Source organism: Oncorhynchus mykiss, chromosome 2, assembly GCF_013265735.2.
Source record: "Oncorhynchus mykiss isolate Arlee chromosome 2, USDA_OmykA_1.1, whole genome shotgun sequence".
NCBI classification, from domain to species: Eukaryota; Metazoa; Chordata; class Actinopteri; order Salmoniformes; family Salmonidae; genus Oncorhynchus; species Oncorhynchus mykiss.
The window spans coordinates 81,412,152-81,426,465 of record NC_048566.1 but is presented as its reverse complement, the minus strand read 5'-3'; the positions used below and the strand labels follow the sequence as shown (position 1 = coordinate 81,426,465).

The following is a 14,314-nucleotide window of genomic DNA, read 5'->3' as shown; positions in this document are numbered from 1 at the left end:
TGTGGTTGATGAACAGCATTCTCACATAGGCATTCCTCTTGTCAGGATGGGTTAGGGCAGTGTGGTTGCGATTGCGTCGTCTGTGGACCTATTTGGGCGGTAAGCAATTTGGAGTGGGTCTAGGGTGTCAGGTAGGGTGGAGGTGATATGGTCCTTGACTAGTCTCTCAAAGCACTTCATGATGACGGAAGTGAGTGCTGCGGGGCGGTAGTCGTTTAGCTCAGTTTCCTTAGCTTTCTTGGGAACAGGGACAGTGGTGGCCCTCTTGAAGCATGTGGGAACAGCAGACTAGGATAAGGATTGATTGAATATGTCCGTAAACACACCAGCCAGCTGGTCTGCGCATGCTCTGAGCACGTGGCTGGGGATGCCGTCTGGGCCTGCAGTCTTGCGAGGGTTAACACGCTCACGTCGGCTGCAGTGAAGGAGAGTCCGCAGGTTTTGGTTGCGGGCTGTGTCAGTGGCACTGTATTGTCCTCAAAGCGAGCAAAGAAGTTATTTAGTCTGTCTTGGGAGCAAGACATCCTGGTCCGCGACGGGGCTCGTTTTCTTTTTGTAATCCGTGATTAACTGTAGACCCTGCCACATACCTCTTGTGTCTGAGCCATTGAATTGCGACTCTACTTTGTCTCTATACTGATGCTTAGCTTGTTTGATTGCCTTGCGGAGGGAATAGCTGACCTGTTTGTATTCGGTCATGTTTCCGGTCACCTTGCCCTGGTTAAAAGCAGTGGTTTGCGCTTTCAGTTTCACGCGAATGCTGCCATCAATCCACGGTTTCTGGTTTGGGAATGTTTTAATCGTTGCTATGGGTACGACATCGTCAATGCACTTTCTAATGAACTCGCTCACCGAATCAGCGTATTCGTCAATGTTGTTGTTGTTGGACTCAATGAGGAACATATCCCAATCCACGTGATCGAAGCAGTCTTGATGTGTGGAATCAGATTGGTTGGACCAGCGTTGAACAGACCTGAGCGTGGGAGCTTCTTGTTTTAGTTTCTGTCTGTAGGTTGGGAGCAACAAAATGGAGTTGTGGTCAGCTTTTCCGAAAGGAGGGCGGGGGGAGGGCCTTATGCATCGCGGAAGTTAGAATAACAATGATCCAGGGTTTGGTACACATCCAGTGGATAGAGAGACGTTTATTATGTTCAACATAGGAGGGCCAAGCATAGGAAGCAGGTCTTTCAGTAGTTTAGTTGGAATAGGGTCCAGTATGCAGCTTGAAGGTTTAGAGGCCGTGATTATTTTCATCATTGTGTCAAGAGATATAGTACTAAAACACTTGACTGTCTCTTTTGATCTTAGGTCCTGGCAGAGTTGTGCAGACTCAGGACAACTGAGCTTTGAAGGAATATGCAGATTTAAAGAGGAGTCCGTAATTTGCTTTCTAATAATCATGATCTTTTCCTCAAAGAAGTTCATGAATTTATTACTGCTGAAGTGAACGCCATCCTCACTTGGGGAATGCTGCTTTTTAGTTAGCTTTGCGACAGTATCAAAAAGGAATTTCGGATTGTTCTTATTTTCCTCAATTAAGTTGGAAAAATAGGATGATCGAGCAGCAATAAGGGCTCTTCGATACTGCACGGTACTGTCTTTCCAAGCTAGTCGGAAGACTTCCAGTTTGGTGTGGCGCCATTTCCGTTCCAATTTTCTGGAAGCTTGCTTCAGAGCTCGGGTATTTTCTGTATACCATGGAGCTAGTTTCTTATGATAAATGTTTTTAGGGGTGCAACTGCATCTAGGGTATTGCGCAAGGTTAAATTGAGTTCCTCAGATTTTTGTCCTCTGACGTCCTTGGGTAGGCAGAGGGAGTCTGGAAGGGCATCAAGGAATCTTTGTGTTGTCTGTGAATTTATAGCATGACTTTTGATGCTCCTAGGTTGGGGTCTGAGCAGATTATTTGTTGCAATTGCAAACCTAATAAAATGGTGATCTGATAGTCCAGGATTATGAGGAAAAACATTAAGATCCACAACATTTATTCCATGGGACAAAACTAGGTCCAGAGTATGACTGTGACAGTGAGTAGGTCTAGAGACATGTTGGACAAAACCCAGTCGATGATGGCTCCGAAAGCCTTTTGGAGTGGGTCTGTGGACTTTTCCATGTGAATATTAGTCACCAAAAATTTGAATATTATCTGCTATGACTACAAGGTTCGATAGGAATTCAGGGAACTCAATGGCCCAGGAGGCCTGTAAACAGTAGCTATAAAAAGTGATTGAGTAGGCTGCATAGATTTCATGACTAGAAGCTCGAAAGACGAAAACGTCATTTTTTTTTTGTAAATTGAAATTTGCTATCGTAAATGTTAGCAACACCTCCGCCTTTGCGGGATGCACGGGGAATATGGTCACTAGTGTAACCAGGAGGTGAGGCCTCATTTAACACGGTAAATTCATCAGGCTTAAGCCATGTTTCAGTCAGGCCAATCACATCAAGATTATGATCAGTGATTAGTTCATTGACTATCATTGTCTTGGAAGTGAGGGATCTAACATTAAGTAGCCCTATTTTGAGATGTGAGGTATTACGATCTCTTTCAATAATGACAGGAATGGAGGAGGTCTTTATCCTAGTGAGATTGCTAAGGCGAACACCGCCGTGTTTAGTTTTGCCCAGCCTAGGTCGAGGCACAGACACGGTCTCAATGGGGATAGCTGAGCTGACTACACTGACTGTGCTAGTGGCAGACTCCACTAAGCTGGCAAGCTGGCTAACAGCCTGCTGCCTGGCCTGCACCCTATTTCATTGTGGAGCAAGAGGAGTTAGAGCCCTGTCTATGTTGGTAGATAAGATGAGAGCACCCCTCCAGCTAGGATGGAGTCCGTCACTCCTCAGCAGGCCAGGCTTGGTCCTGTTTGTGGGTGAGTCCCAGAAAGAGGGCAAATTATCTACAAATTCTGCGAGGGGCAGAAAACAGTTTTCAACCAGCGACTGAGTTGTGAGACTCTGCTGTTGAGCTCATCACTCCCCCTAACTGGGAGGGGGCCATAGACAATTATTTGATGCTGACACATCTTTCTAGATTATTTACACGCTGAAGCTATGTTGCACTTGGTGACCTCTGACTGTTTCATCCTAACATCGTTGGTGCCGACGTGGATAACAATATCTCTATACTCTCTACAGTGGTTGGCATGTTGTGTAAATCAAATGAAATAGACCCCCAACAAATCCTTTTTAATTCCAGGTTGTAAGGAAATAAAATAGGAAAAATGCCAAGGGGGGTGAATACTTTCGCAAGCCACTGTATACGGTACACCATCCAAGCCTAGACTAGCCTGCCTGGTCCCAGATCTGTTTGTGCTGTCTTGCCAATACAATGGTCATTTTCCCAGCAAGTCGGTTCAAACAGATCTGGGACCAGGCTATAATGGGATCACTGAACATGTAACTAAAAGCATTGTGTGCCTGTCTTTCTGTCCCTCAGAACCGGATGCATGAGAGCATGAAGCTGTTTGACTCCATCTGCAACAACAAGTGGTTCACAGACACCTCCATTATCCTCTTCCTCAACAAGAAGGATCTGTTCGAGGAGAAGATCAAGAAGAGTCCTCTTACTATCTGTTACCCGGAGTACGCAGGTAAGAGACACACACACACCATCTGTTACCCTATCTACAAATCATCTTGAATTCCAAATTCTGGTGAATCAGAAGTCTTGCTCGGGTCAATCGACTCGAACACAGCGCGTTCCAAGTTGTTTTAATTGCAGTCGCGTTGTGCAGATTATTAGATCTTGCAACACCTGGAAAAGTGTTTAACATCTCAGGAACTCCTAATGGTTAAGGAAAAACAGACAGTACATCCCCCTCTCTCCTTGCCCCGTCTCTCCCAGGTTCCAACACGTACGAGGAGGCGGCGGCCTACATCCAGTGTCAGTTTGAGGACCTGAACAAGAGGAAGGACACCAAGGAGATCTACACCCACTTCACCTGTGCCACCGACACCAAGAATGTGCAGTTTGTCTTCGACGCAGTCACCGACGTCATCATCAAGAACAACCTGAAGGACTGTGGCCTCTTCTAGGGTAGGCAAAACATAATTATTAACTGGGTGGTTCGGCCCTGAATGCTGATTGGCTGAAAGCCATATATCAGACCGTATACCACGGGTATGACAAAATATTTATTTTTACTGCTCTAATTACTTTGGTAACCAGTTTTTAATTGCAATAAGGCATTTATAACATTCGGGACGTGATGCGTCGTGCCTAAGAATAGCCCTTAACCGTGGTATATTGACTATACAGTGGGGCAAAAAAGTATTTAGTCAGCCACCAATTGTGCAAGTTCTCACACTTAAAAATATGAGAGAGGCCTGTAATTTTCATCATAGGTACACTTCAACTATGACAGACAAAATGAGAAAAAAAATCCAGAAAATCACATTGTAGGATTTTTTATGAATTTATTTGCAAATTATGGTGGAAAATAAGTATTTGGTCACCTACAAACAAGCAAGATTTCTGGCTCTCACAGACCTGTAACTTCTTCTTTAAGAGGCTCTTCTGTCCTCCTCGTTACCTGTATTAATGGCACCTGTTTGAACTTGTTATCAGTATAAAAGACACCTGTCCACAACCTCAAACAGTCACACTCCAAACTCCACTATGGCCAAGACCAAAGAGCTGTCAAAGGACACCAGAAACAAAATTGTAGACCTGCACCAGGCTGGGAAGACTGAATCTGCAATAGGTAAGCAGCTTGGTTTGAAGGAATCAACTGTGGGAGCAATTATTAGGAAATGGAAGACATACAAGGCCACTGATAATCTCCCTCGATATGGGGCTCCATGCAAGATCTCACCCCATGGGGTCAAAATGATCACAAGAACGGTGAGCAAAAATCCCAAAACCACACGGGGGGACCTAGTGAATGACCTGCAGAGAGCTGGGACCAAAGTAACAAAGCCTACCATCAGTAACACACTACGCCGCCAGGGACTCAAATCCTGCAGTGCCAGATGTGTCCCCCTGCTTAAGCCAGTACATGTCCAGGCCCGTCTGAAGTTTGCTAGAGAGCATTTGGATGATCCAGAAGAAGATTGGGAGAATTTGATATGGTCAGATGAAACCAAAATATAACTTTTTGGTAAAAACTCAACTCGTTGTGTTTGGAGGACAAAGAATGCTGAATTGCATCCAAAGAACACCATACCTACTGTGAAGCATGGGGGTGGAAACATCATGCTTTGGGGCTGTTTTTCTGCAAAGGGACCAGGACGACTGATCCGTGTAAAGGAAAGAATGAATGGGGCCATGTATCGTAAGATTTTGAGTGAAAACCTCCTTCCATCAGCAAGGGCATTGAAGATGAAACGTGGCTGGGTCTTTCAGCATGACAATGATCCCAAACACACCGCCCGGGCAACGAAGGAGTGGCTTCGTAAGAAGCATTTCAAGGTCCTGGAGTGGCCTAGCCAGTCTCCAGATCTCAACCCCATAGAAAATCTTTGGAGGGAGTTGAAAGTCCGTGTTGCCCAGCAACAGCCCCAAAACATCACTGCTCTAGAGGAGATCTGCATGGAAGAATGGGCCAAAATACCAGCAACAGTGTGTGAAAACCTTGTGAAGACTTACAGAAAAAGTTTGACCTCTGGCATTGCCAACAAAGGGTATATAACAAAGTATTGAGATAAACTTTTGTTATTGACCAAATACTTATTTTCCACCATAATTAGCAAATAAATTCATTAAAAATCCTACAATGTGATTCTCTTTTTTTTTTTCTAATTTTGTCTGTCATAGTTGAAGTGTACCTATGATGAAAATTACTGGCCTCTCTCATCTTTTTAAGAGGGAGAACTTGCACAATTGGTGGCTGATTAAATACTTTTTTGCCCCACTGTATACCACAAACCCCCGAGGTGCCTTATTGCTTAAATATAACTTAGCGTGTATAACGTAATGTTATAAATACTCTGTTCATAAAAGGCAATTCATTACGTGCAGTAATAACAGAAAGGTTGTAATAAAGGTCCCGAACAGTCAATATATTTTTCATGATATTTGATGATACTTGGAAGACACCAGATCAAAGTATGAGCAATTACTGTTGCTTTGTTGAAGGAATTCTAAATTCCTCTGTTTTAATTCCCAATCAAAATTAAACACTCTGTCAATGCATTAAGGGTTTGTAAGACCCTATATTTTATAAGAATGGACAGAGCCCCGGTCTCAAAAGTCAGGTAACAGCCTTTAATTCAAGAGAGTACTCGTTCATACACATTTTACCACAGGTTATAAACTGAAAATGACGTCAGCGTTTTCTAAATGTTCCGTCTCTTCTTGACACTGGTAGAAAGGCTCTATAGATCTCAAGCCTTCCCTCCTCGCCTAGAGCCAAGGTCAGTCAGTGTAGATAAGCATTCTAGACAGTCTGGAGATAGTTCATTCATTTGTACAAAGGAACAGACCGTCATTGTTCCAACTTTTGCCCACGTTCACACACCTCCGTTCCAGTACCAAGGCTGTGTCTCAAGCCTTCCCACATCCGTCTCCCTACCAATTTAATATAATTTACGTTTTCTTGTGTAGATAAGCATTCTAGCCAGTCTGATTCATTTGTACCAATGAACAGACTGTCATTGTTACTAAACTCCTGACTACATTCACTTCAGTACTGGGATCAGATAAGAACATTCATACATATACAGTAACATTTAGTATTTTGATTAGTACATATACAGTACCATAATTGTATTCTGATTAGTACATCCTGATTTGAAATGTATACATAATTAGTCATTATAGATAAAAATTCCCTTAACATGCTTCTACACTGATAAAGTTTGATCATAAAGTTACTGGTTCCCTACCCCATGTCAAACACTTGGAATAAGTACCGCCTTGTAACCAACATCACAGAAGGCGTGTTCGCAAAGGGCCTTGGTTTACATAACTTTAGCGTGTCAGTAAATATAATTATAAGGTTTCCTCTACTCATCTACAGTAGATTACCTTCAGAAAGTATTCACACCTCTTTACTTTTTCCTTATTTTGTTACTACAGCCTGAATTACATTTAGATTTTGTGTCATTGGCCAACACACACATGCCCCATAATGTCAAAGTGGAATGATGTTTTTAGAAATTTGTACAAATTAACAAATGTACAGCGGAAATGTCTTGAGTCAAATTTGCTTAACAAGTCACATAAGTTTCTGTGTGAAATAATAGTGTTTTAACATAATTTTTGAATGACTTTTTCTATACCCCACACAGAATTGCCTGTAAAGTCCCTCAGTCGAGCAGTGAATTTCAAACACAGATTCAACCACGAAGACCAGGGAGGTTTTCCAATGCCTCGCAAAGAAAGGCACCTATTGGTAGATGGGTTTTTTAAAAAGCATACATTGAATAGCCCTTTGAGCATGGTGATGCATTTAATTACACTTTAGATGGTGTATCATACACCCAGTCACTACAAAGATACAGGTGTCCTTCCTAACTCAGTTGCCAGAAAGGAAGGAAACTGCTCAATGATATTCCCATGAGGCCAATGGTGACTTTAAAACAGTTAGAGTTTAATGGCTGTGATAAGGTGTATTAGCATCTTCTCCTTCCGTTCCCTCCGGGCTCAATGGTTGTTCGATCACCCCTGGAGCTTTGGTGCAGTGGTTTAGATGTTACCACGTGGTGCTTCCTTCCACCTATTCGTGTTGCTAGGACCACCTTGTAGGGACCCTCTCGCCTTGGCTTGTTCCACTTCCTCTGGAACACTCGGATGTAGACCTGGTCCCCTGGGATCACCGGACCGTGAACCTCTCGTCTTTGTTCAGGTTTTCACCTTCTTTCCGTGAGGTTTAAAAACTGACTTATGGCCTCTGTATGGTGTGATCATAGAACAATCTTATTTATATCTCTCATCAAACAACAGAATGATATTCCATCTGAAGCTGGTGACTTCCTTCACTTCAGCTGAGCTGCCTTTAGTTTCTCCGCTTTCTCCTTCTGGTTCCCAAGAGAGTGATAGCACAAGACTTGCAAAGCAATGAGAAATACAAAACATAAGTATTAACCTCTCTAGGGTACATGGGACGGTAGCGTCCCACCTCATCAACAGCCAATGAAACTACAGGGCGCCAAATTCAAAACAACAGAAATCCCATAATTAAAATTCCTCAAACATACATGTATTTTACACCATTTTAAAGATACACTTGTTGTAAATCCAGCCACAGTGTCCGATTTCAAAAAGGATTTACGGCGAAAGCAAACCAAACGATTGTTAGGTCAGAGCCAAGTCACAGAAAAACAGCCATTTTTCCAGCCAAAGAGAGGAGTCACAAAAAGCAGAAATAGAGATAAAATGAATCACTAACCTTTGATGATCTTCATCAGATGACACTCATGTATGTTACACAATACATGTATTTTTTGTTCGGTAAAGTTCATATTTATATCCAAAAATCTGAGTTTACTTTGGCGCGTTATGTTCAGTAATTCCAAAACATCCGGGGATTTTGCAGAGCGCCACATCAATTTACAATTAATTTATAAAGCAGTAACCACAGATTTATTTTCTTGTCTGAGCTGTCCTCAATTAATTTATAAATGTATAAAGTATTACAAGCCGAGCAGGTTCATGAAGTAACTCCCTTTCCAGCCTTGGCACACACTTTATACAGGTTTCATCCTTACGTCTCACACATAGTAACTCTTCTTTATGTTAATGATTTAGCCACCATTATCTTTTTGCCTTGCACAAATTGTAGTTTGGTTTCACATTAGGGCATAGAAACATGCCATAGCAATGGTACAAACATAAACAGACATGCCCACTCCCCAGACAGGTGCATGTCCAATGGTGTCGTCTAATGACCTAGACACACACACACACAGAGTGCACTTATCCTGCTGACTACTACAAAATGTATAATGGGCACATATGTACTGGAAAATTTCCAGTAATGGGTGAGAAAAAAATACAATGTATTCCATTTAGAATTTAGGCTGTAACAACACATTGTTGTACTTTTTACCCCCTATTTCTCCCCAATTTCGTGTTATCAAATATGGTAGATAGTCTTGTCCCATCGCTGTAAATCCCGTACGGACTAGGGAGAGGCAAAGGTCGAAAGCCATGCATCCTACAAAACATGACCCTGCCAAGCCGCACTGCTTCTTGACACCCTGCTCACTTAACCCGGAAACCAGCCGCACCAATTTCTCAGAGGATACACAGTACACTGGCGACCGAAGTCTGCATGCACTGCGCCCGCCATCGCTAGAGTGCGATGGGACAAGGACAACCTGGCTGGCCAAACCCTCCCCTAATTCAGACAACGCTGAGCCGATTTGTGCGCATCCTCATGAGTCTTCTGGTCGCGGCCGGCTGCGACACAGCCTGGGATCAAACCCGGGTCTGTAGTGATGCATCTAGCACTGCGATGCAGTGCCTTAGACCGCTGCACCATGAATACTTTTAGGGTTCCACTTTCATCTGGGTCAGGTGTTCGCTAGTTATTGGCTAGCTAGGTCTTCAGCCTGCATGGAACAAAAGCGGGGGAAGAGTTTCTAGGAACGTTGGGTTAACTGCCTTGCTCAGGGGCAGAACGACAGATTTTCACCTTGTCAGCTCGGGGGATACAATCTTGCAACCTTACAGTTAACTAGTCCAACGCAATAACGACCTGCCTCTCTCTCGTTTCACTCCACAAGGAGACTGACTGCCTGTTACGCGAATGCAGTAAGCCAGGGTAAGTTGCTAGCTAGCATTAAACTTATCTTATAAAAAACAATCAATCAATCACTAGTTAACGACACATGGTTGATGATATTACTAGATATTATCTAGCGTACCCTGTAATCTGACTGAGCATACAAGTATCTGACTGAGCGGTGGTAGACAGAGGCAGGCGCGTAAACATTCATTCAACTGCACTTTAGTGCGTTTTGCCAGCAGCTCTTCGTTGTGCGTCAAGCATTGCGCTGTTTATGACTTCAAGCCTATCAACTCCCGAGATGAGGCTGGTGTAACCGAAGTGAAATGGCTAGCTAGTTAGCGCGTGCTAATAGCATTTCAAACGTCACTCGCTCTGAGCCTTGGGGTGGTTGTTTCCCTTGCTCTGCATGGGTAACGCTGCTTCGATGGTGGCTGTTGTCGTTGTGTTGCTGGTTCGAGCCCAGGGAGGAGCGAGGAGGGGGACGGAAGCTATACTGTTACACTGGCAATACTAAAGTGCCTATAAGAACATCCAATAGTCAAAGGTTAATGAAATACAAATGGTATAGAGGGAAATAGTCCTATAATTCCTATAATAACTACAACCTAAATCTTCTTACCTGGGAATATTGAAGACTCATGTTAAAAGGAACCACCAGCTTTCATATGTTCTGAGCAAGGAACTGAAACGTTAGCTTTCTTGCATAGCACATATTGCACTTTTACTTTCTTCTCCAACTCCCTTTGTTTTTGCATTATTTAAACCAAATTGAACGTTTCATTATTTACTTGAGGCTAAATTGATTTTATTGATGTATTATATTAAGTTAAAATAAGTGTTCATTCAGTATTGTTGTAATTGTCATTATTACAACAAAAAAATATATATATAATTGACCGATTTAATCGGTATCGGCTTTTTTGGTCCTCCAATAATCGGTATATCTTAATATTGTCTGACAGTCAATATACTGTATATATGTCATGTACCCTGACTTCACCCTGCAAATTTTCAACTAAAATTGTCCAAGACGAGCTAGCTAGCATGATAAACAGTGCTGACAATTCCATTTGGGCTACCTAGCAAAATGATATAGCCAACATTTTGTCTATATTGATGCTGTTAGAATAACCAAACAGTTGGATAAACAAATCATGTGTTAAACCTTATGTGATGTATGACAGGATTGGATGATGTATGCAATTGTAATGTTTGTTGCTTTGTGTATCAGCAAATTTGCTTGAAATAATCTCACTGCAATACTGCTCACCATAGGTGTTTTCAAAGAACTGTCAGAGAAGGTGAGCTCTCAGCCTTTTAGCTCCCCGCCCACTCAGTCTTTCTTTTCAGACTTCCTGGTAATTTGACATACGAGAAAGTCATTTAAAAAATATATATTTAAAAAAATGTGAGTATTTTTATTGGGAAAAATATTTTGGATGATTGTTTCAGTCACTCAAAATGCTATTTTACATGGGAATCGGAATAACTTCGGGACCTTAAGACTTTCTGGAGTCAGGCCTGGACAGATGCTCAGTTGCCCAGATACCCAAATAAACCCCCCCCTAACCTGGTGTGTATGTCTGAAGGGATTGTATCGGCATTATGACAAGGCACCTAGCATATCAGAGGTGTTATCTAAACATTTTGTTTTACCCTCTTTCTGTACAGGCAGTGTGGTGGCCAGAGTGCGCTCAGTGACTTTCTTGGGGACGTCTGTGACTGGAGGGGGGCGGATCATGGACACTTTGTAAAGGACGTCTCTTTTAACCTCTTACCTTATGTTGATCTCTGAAAGGTTTTAAAAATGCCTTGTAGAAAACGTTTGTGTAAAATATTTGTACAACTGTCACTAAGGCCGGAGTTTTTCACTGTTTTTAAAATGTTTTTCTTTTAAGAGGTCAAGGTTTTATTTTTTTTTAAAGGGGGGCCTTTGCATTCTGTTTCTTCTCATTCTAGGAGAGGAATGGACACTTTTGTTTCTATTTGTAGGTACTTGTGCCTTTGCATGCCTTAGTTGCAGTGTGTTTGTTTTTGTTAGCTAAATTGTAATAGATGTATTTAGATGTTATAATTAATTACACCACCCTCCAAATATTATCTCTATTTGGTTCCAAATATGGTTTCCATGACTGACATCCCAGAATTATTGCATCCATGGAAATGATGGAATAGACCAATTAAGCTCTCGATTAACCAACTTGCTCTCGATAGACCAACTCACTCTTACATACTGAGAGCTGTATGTGTGTCTTTGTGCATGACTGTGTGTGAGTGCCTTTGCTGCATGACTGTATGCTTGAGTGAGTGAGTAGCATGCATGAATGTGTGGATATAAATACAAAGGGACTCTTTTTACTTGTCATCCTCTTTCAGTCTGGTTTTCTGGAACATGTACCAAAAAGGCACATTTAATGCGACGTCACATGGTTGGTGTGACATGTGGTAACATTCCTACACCAAATCATTATTTTAAAGAGAAACTTTGAAAAGAGGATGACAACTACAGCCTTGTAGCAGACGAGGGGGACAAAGGGAGGCGAATGGGTGTATTTGCACTGTTATGATGTTGACGATAAGTTTCATAATGGTTTCAGGTTACAAATCCCCCTAACCCCCAACCCTTCTGTTTCCATTGGATGGGGACTAATAGTGGACTAATTTCCATTATTTTGCTAATAAAATAAATGCTGTGGTGAAACGACGACATCCTTCAACAATGATGGCCTCAATTTCTTTCTTGTGATGATTTTGGACTAATATTAGTATTTTTCTGCCACCCTTGACACTACATGCCAACATGCACAAGCACTCATGCATACATGTGGTTTTACACGTGCTTATACACCCAAGCATTGTTCACCTGACAAAACAGGTTAAACTCACACCGTCCTGTGACATCACTCCAGGTATCCATGACAATGGACTGACTGGAGGTTCATCTAATTTGCAATGGACAATACATGTGGTAACTTAAACCAATAAGACATGCATATTAAAGGTTTAAGTAGTAACATTTATTCATGACGTGTATTCACAACTCATTCTAGGTCATGATGGACTGTCTAGACAGGCAGCCCAATTGTGATATTGGTCTTTTGACCAATCACATCTGATCTTTTCACATCACATCATTTTCAAAGCTGATCTGATTGGTCAAAAGACCAATTCATGAGAGGAAACATATTAGAATTGGGCTGTCTGTCTAAATGCAGCCGATGGCAGGCTCAGCGCACCTCAATCTGTCTGTGTAGTTGAATAGTTGGCTCACAGCACCCTCTACAGCTAATGAGTGTGTAATAGTCTTGCTTCTGCAACCAACCCGGGCTTGAATCAGGGACCATATAAACACAAAGTTTGTCACGTGCGCTGAATACGACAGGTGTAGTAGACCTTACAGTGAAATGCTTACTTACAGGCTCTAACCAATAGTGCAAAAAAGGTATTGGGTGAACAATCTGTAAGTAAAATAAAAACAAAGACAGGTTAAATACAGACACCGGTTAGTCAGGCTGATTGAGGTAGTATGTATATGTAGATATGGTTAAAGTGACTATGCATATATGATGAACAGAGAATAGCAGTAGCATAAAGAGGGGGTAGCGAGACACAATGCTGATAGCCCGGTTAGCCAATGTATGGGAGCACTGTTTGGTCGGGCCAATTGAGGTAGTATGTACAGTGGGGCAAAAAAGTATTTAGTCAGCCACCAATTGTGCAAGTTCTCCCACTTAAAAAGATGAGAGAGGCCTGTAATTTTCATCATAGGTACACTTCAACTATGACAGACAAAATGAGAAGAAAAATCCAGAAAATCACATTGTAGGATTTTTTATGAATTTATTTGCAAATTATGGTGGAAAATAAGTATTTGGTCACCTACAAACAAGCAGGATTTCTGGCTCTCACAGACCTGTAACTTCTTCTTTAAGAGGCTCCTCTGTCCTCCACTCGTTACCTGCATTAATGGCACCTGTTGGTATTACAGACTCAATCAGGGAAATGTTGAAAATGTCAGTGAAGACACATGCCAGTTGGTTAGCACATGCCCGGAGCACACGTCCTGGTAATCCGTCTGGCCCCGCAGCCTTTTGTATGTTAACCTGTTTAAAGGTCTTACTCACGTCGGCTACGGAGAGCGTGATCACACAGTCGTCTGGGAACAGCTGATTCTCTCATGCATGCCTCAGTGTTGCTTGCCTCGAAGCGAGCATAGAAGTGATTTAGCTTGTCTGGTAGGCTTGTGTGACTGGGCAGCTCCTGGCTGTGCTTCCCTTTGTAGTCTGTAATAGTTTTAAGCCCCGCCACATAAGACGAGCGTCGGAGCCGGTGTAGTATGATTCAATCTTAGCCCTGTATTGACGCTTTGCCTGTTTGATGGTTTGTCGCAGGGCATAGCAGGATTTCTTTTAAGCTTCAGACAACAACATTGACGAATACGCTGATTCGGTGTGTGAGTTCATTAGAACGTGCGTTGAAGATGTCGTTCCCATAGCAACGATTAAAACATTCCCTAACCAGAAACCGTGGATTGATGGCAGCATTCGCGTGAAACTGAAAGCGCGAACCACTGCTTTTAATCAGGGGAAGGTGTCTGGTAACATGACCGAATACAAACAGTGCAGCTATTCCCTCCG

General features: G+C 42.4%; 1 protein-coding gene across 1 annotated transcript in view; it reads left to right on the top strand.

The window, feature by feature from the left end:
* Positions 1–12,397, top strand: part of LOC110497556 (guanine nucleotide-binding protein G(i) subunit alpha-1) — a 61,477-nt gene extending 49,080 nt beyond the window's left edge. Inside the window, exons 7-9 of the mRNA XM_021573719.2 lie at positions 3,440–3,593; positions 3,848–4,039; positions 11,349–12,397. Of these exons, the coding sequence (XP_021429394.1) occupies positions 3,440–3,593; positions 3,848–4,038 (345 nt within the window). The 3' untranslated portion in view covers position 4,039; positions 11,349–12,397. The remainder of the gene's footprint in view (positions 1–3,439; positions 3,594–3,847; positions 4,040–11,348) is intronic.
* The last annotated feature ends 1,917 nt before the right edge of the window (positions 12,398–14,314 follow it).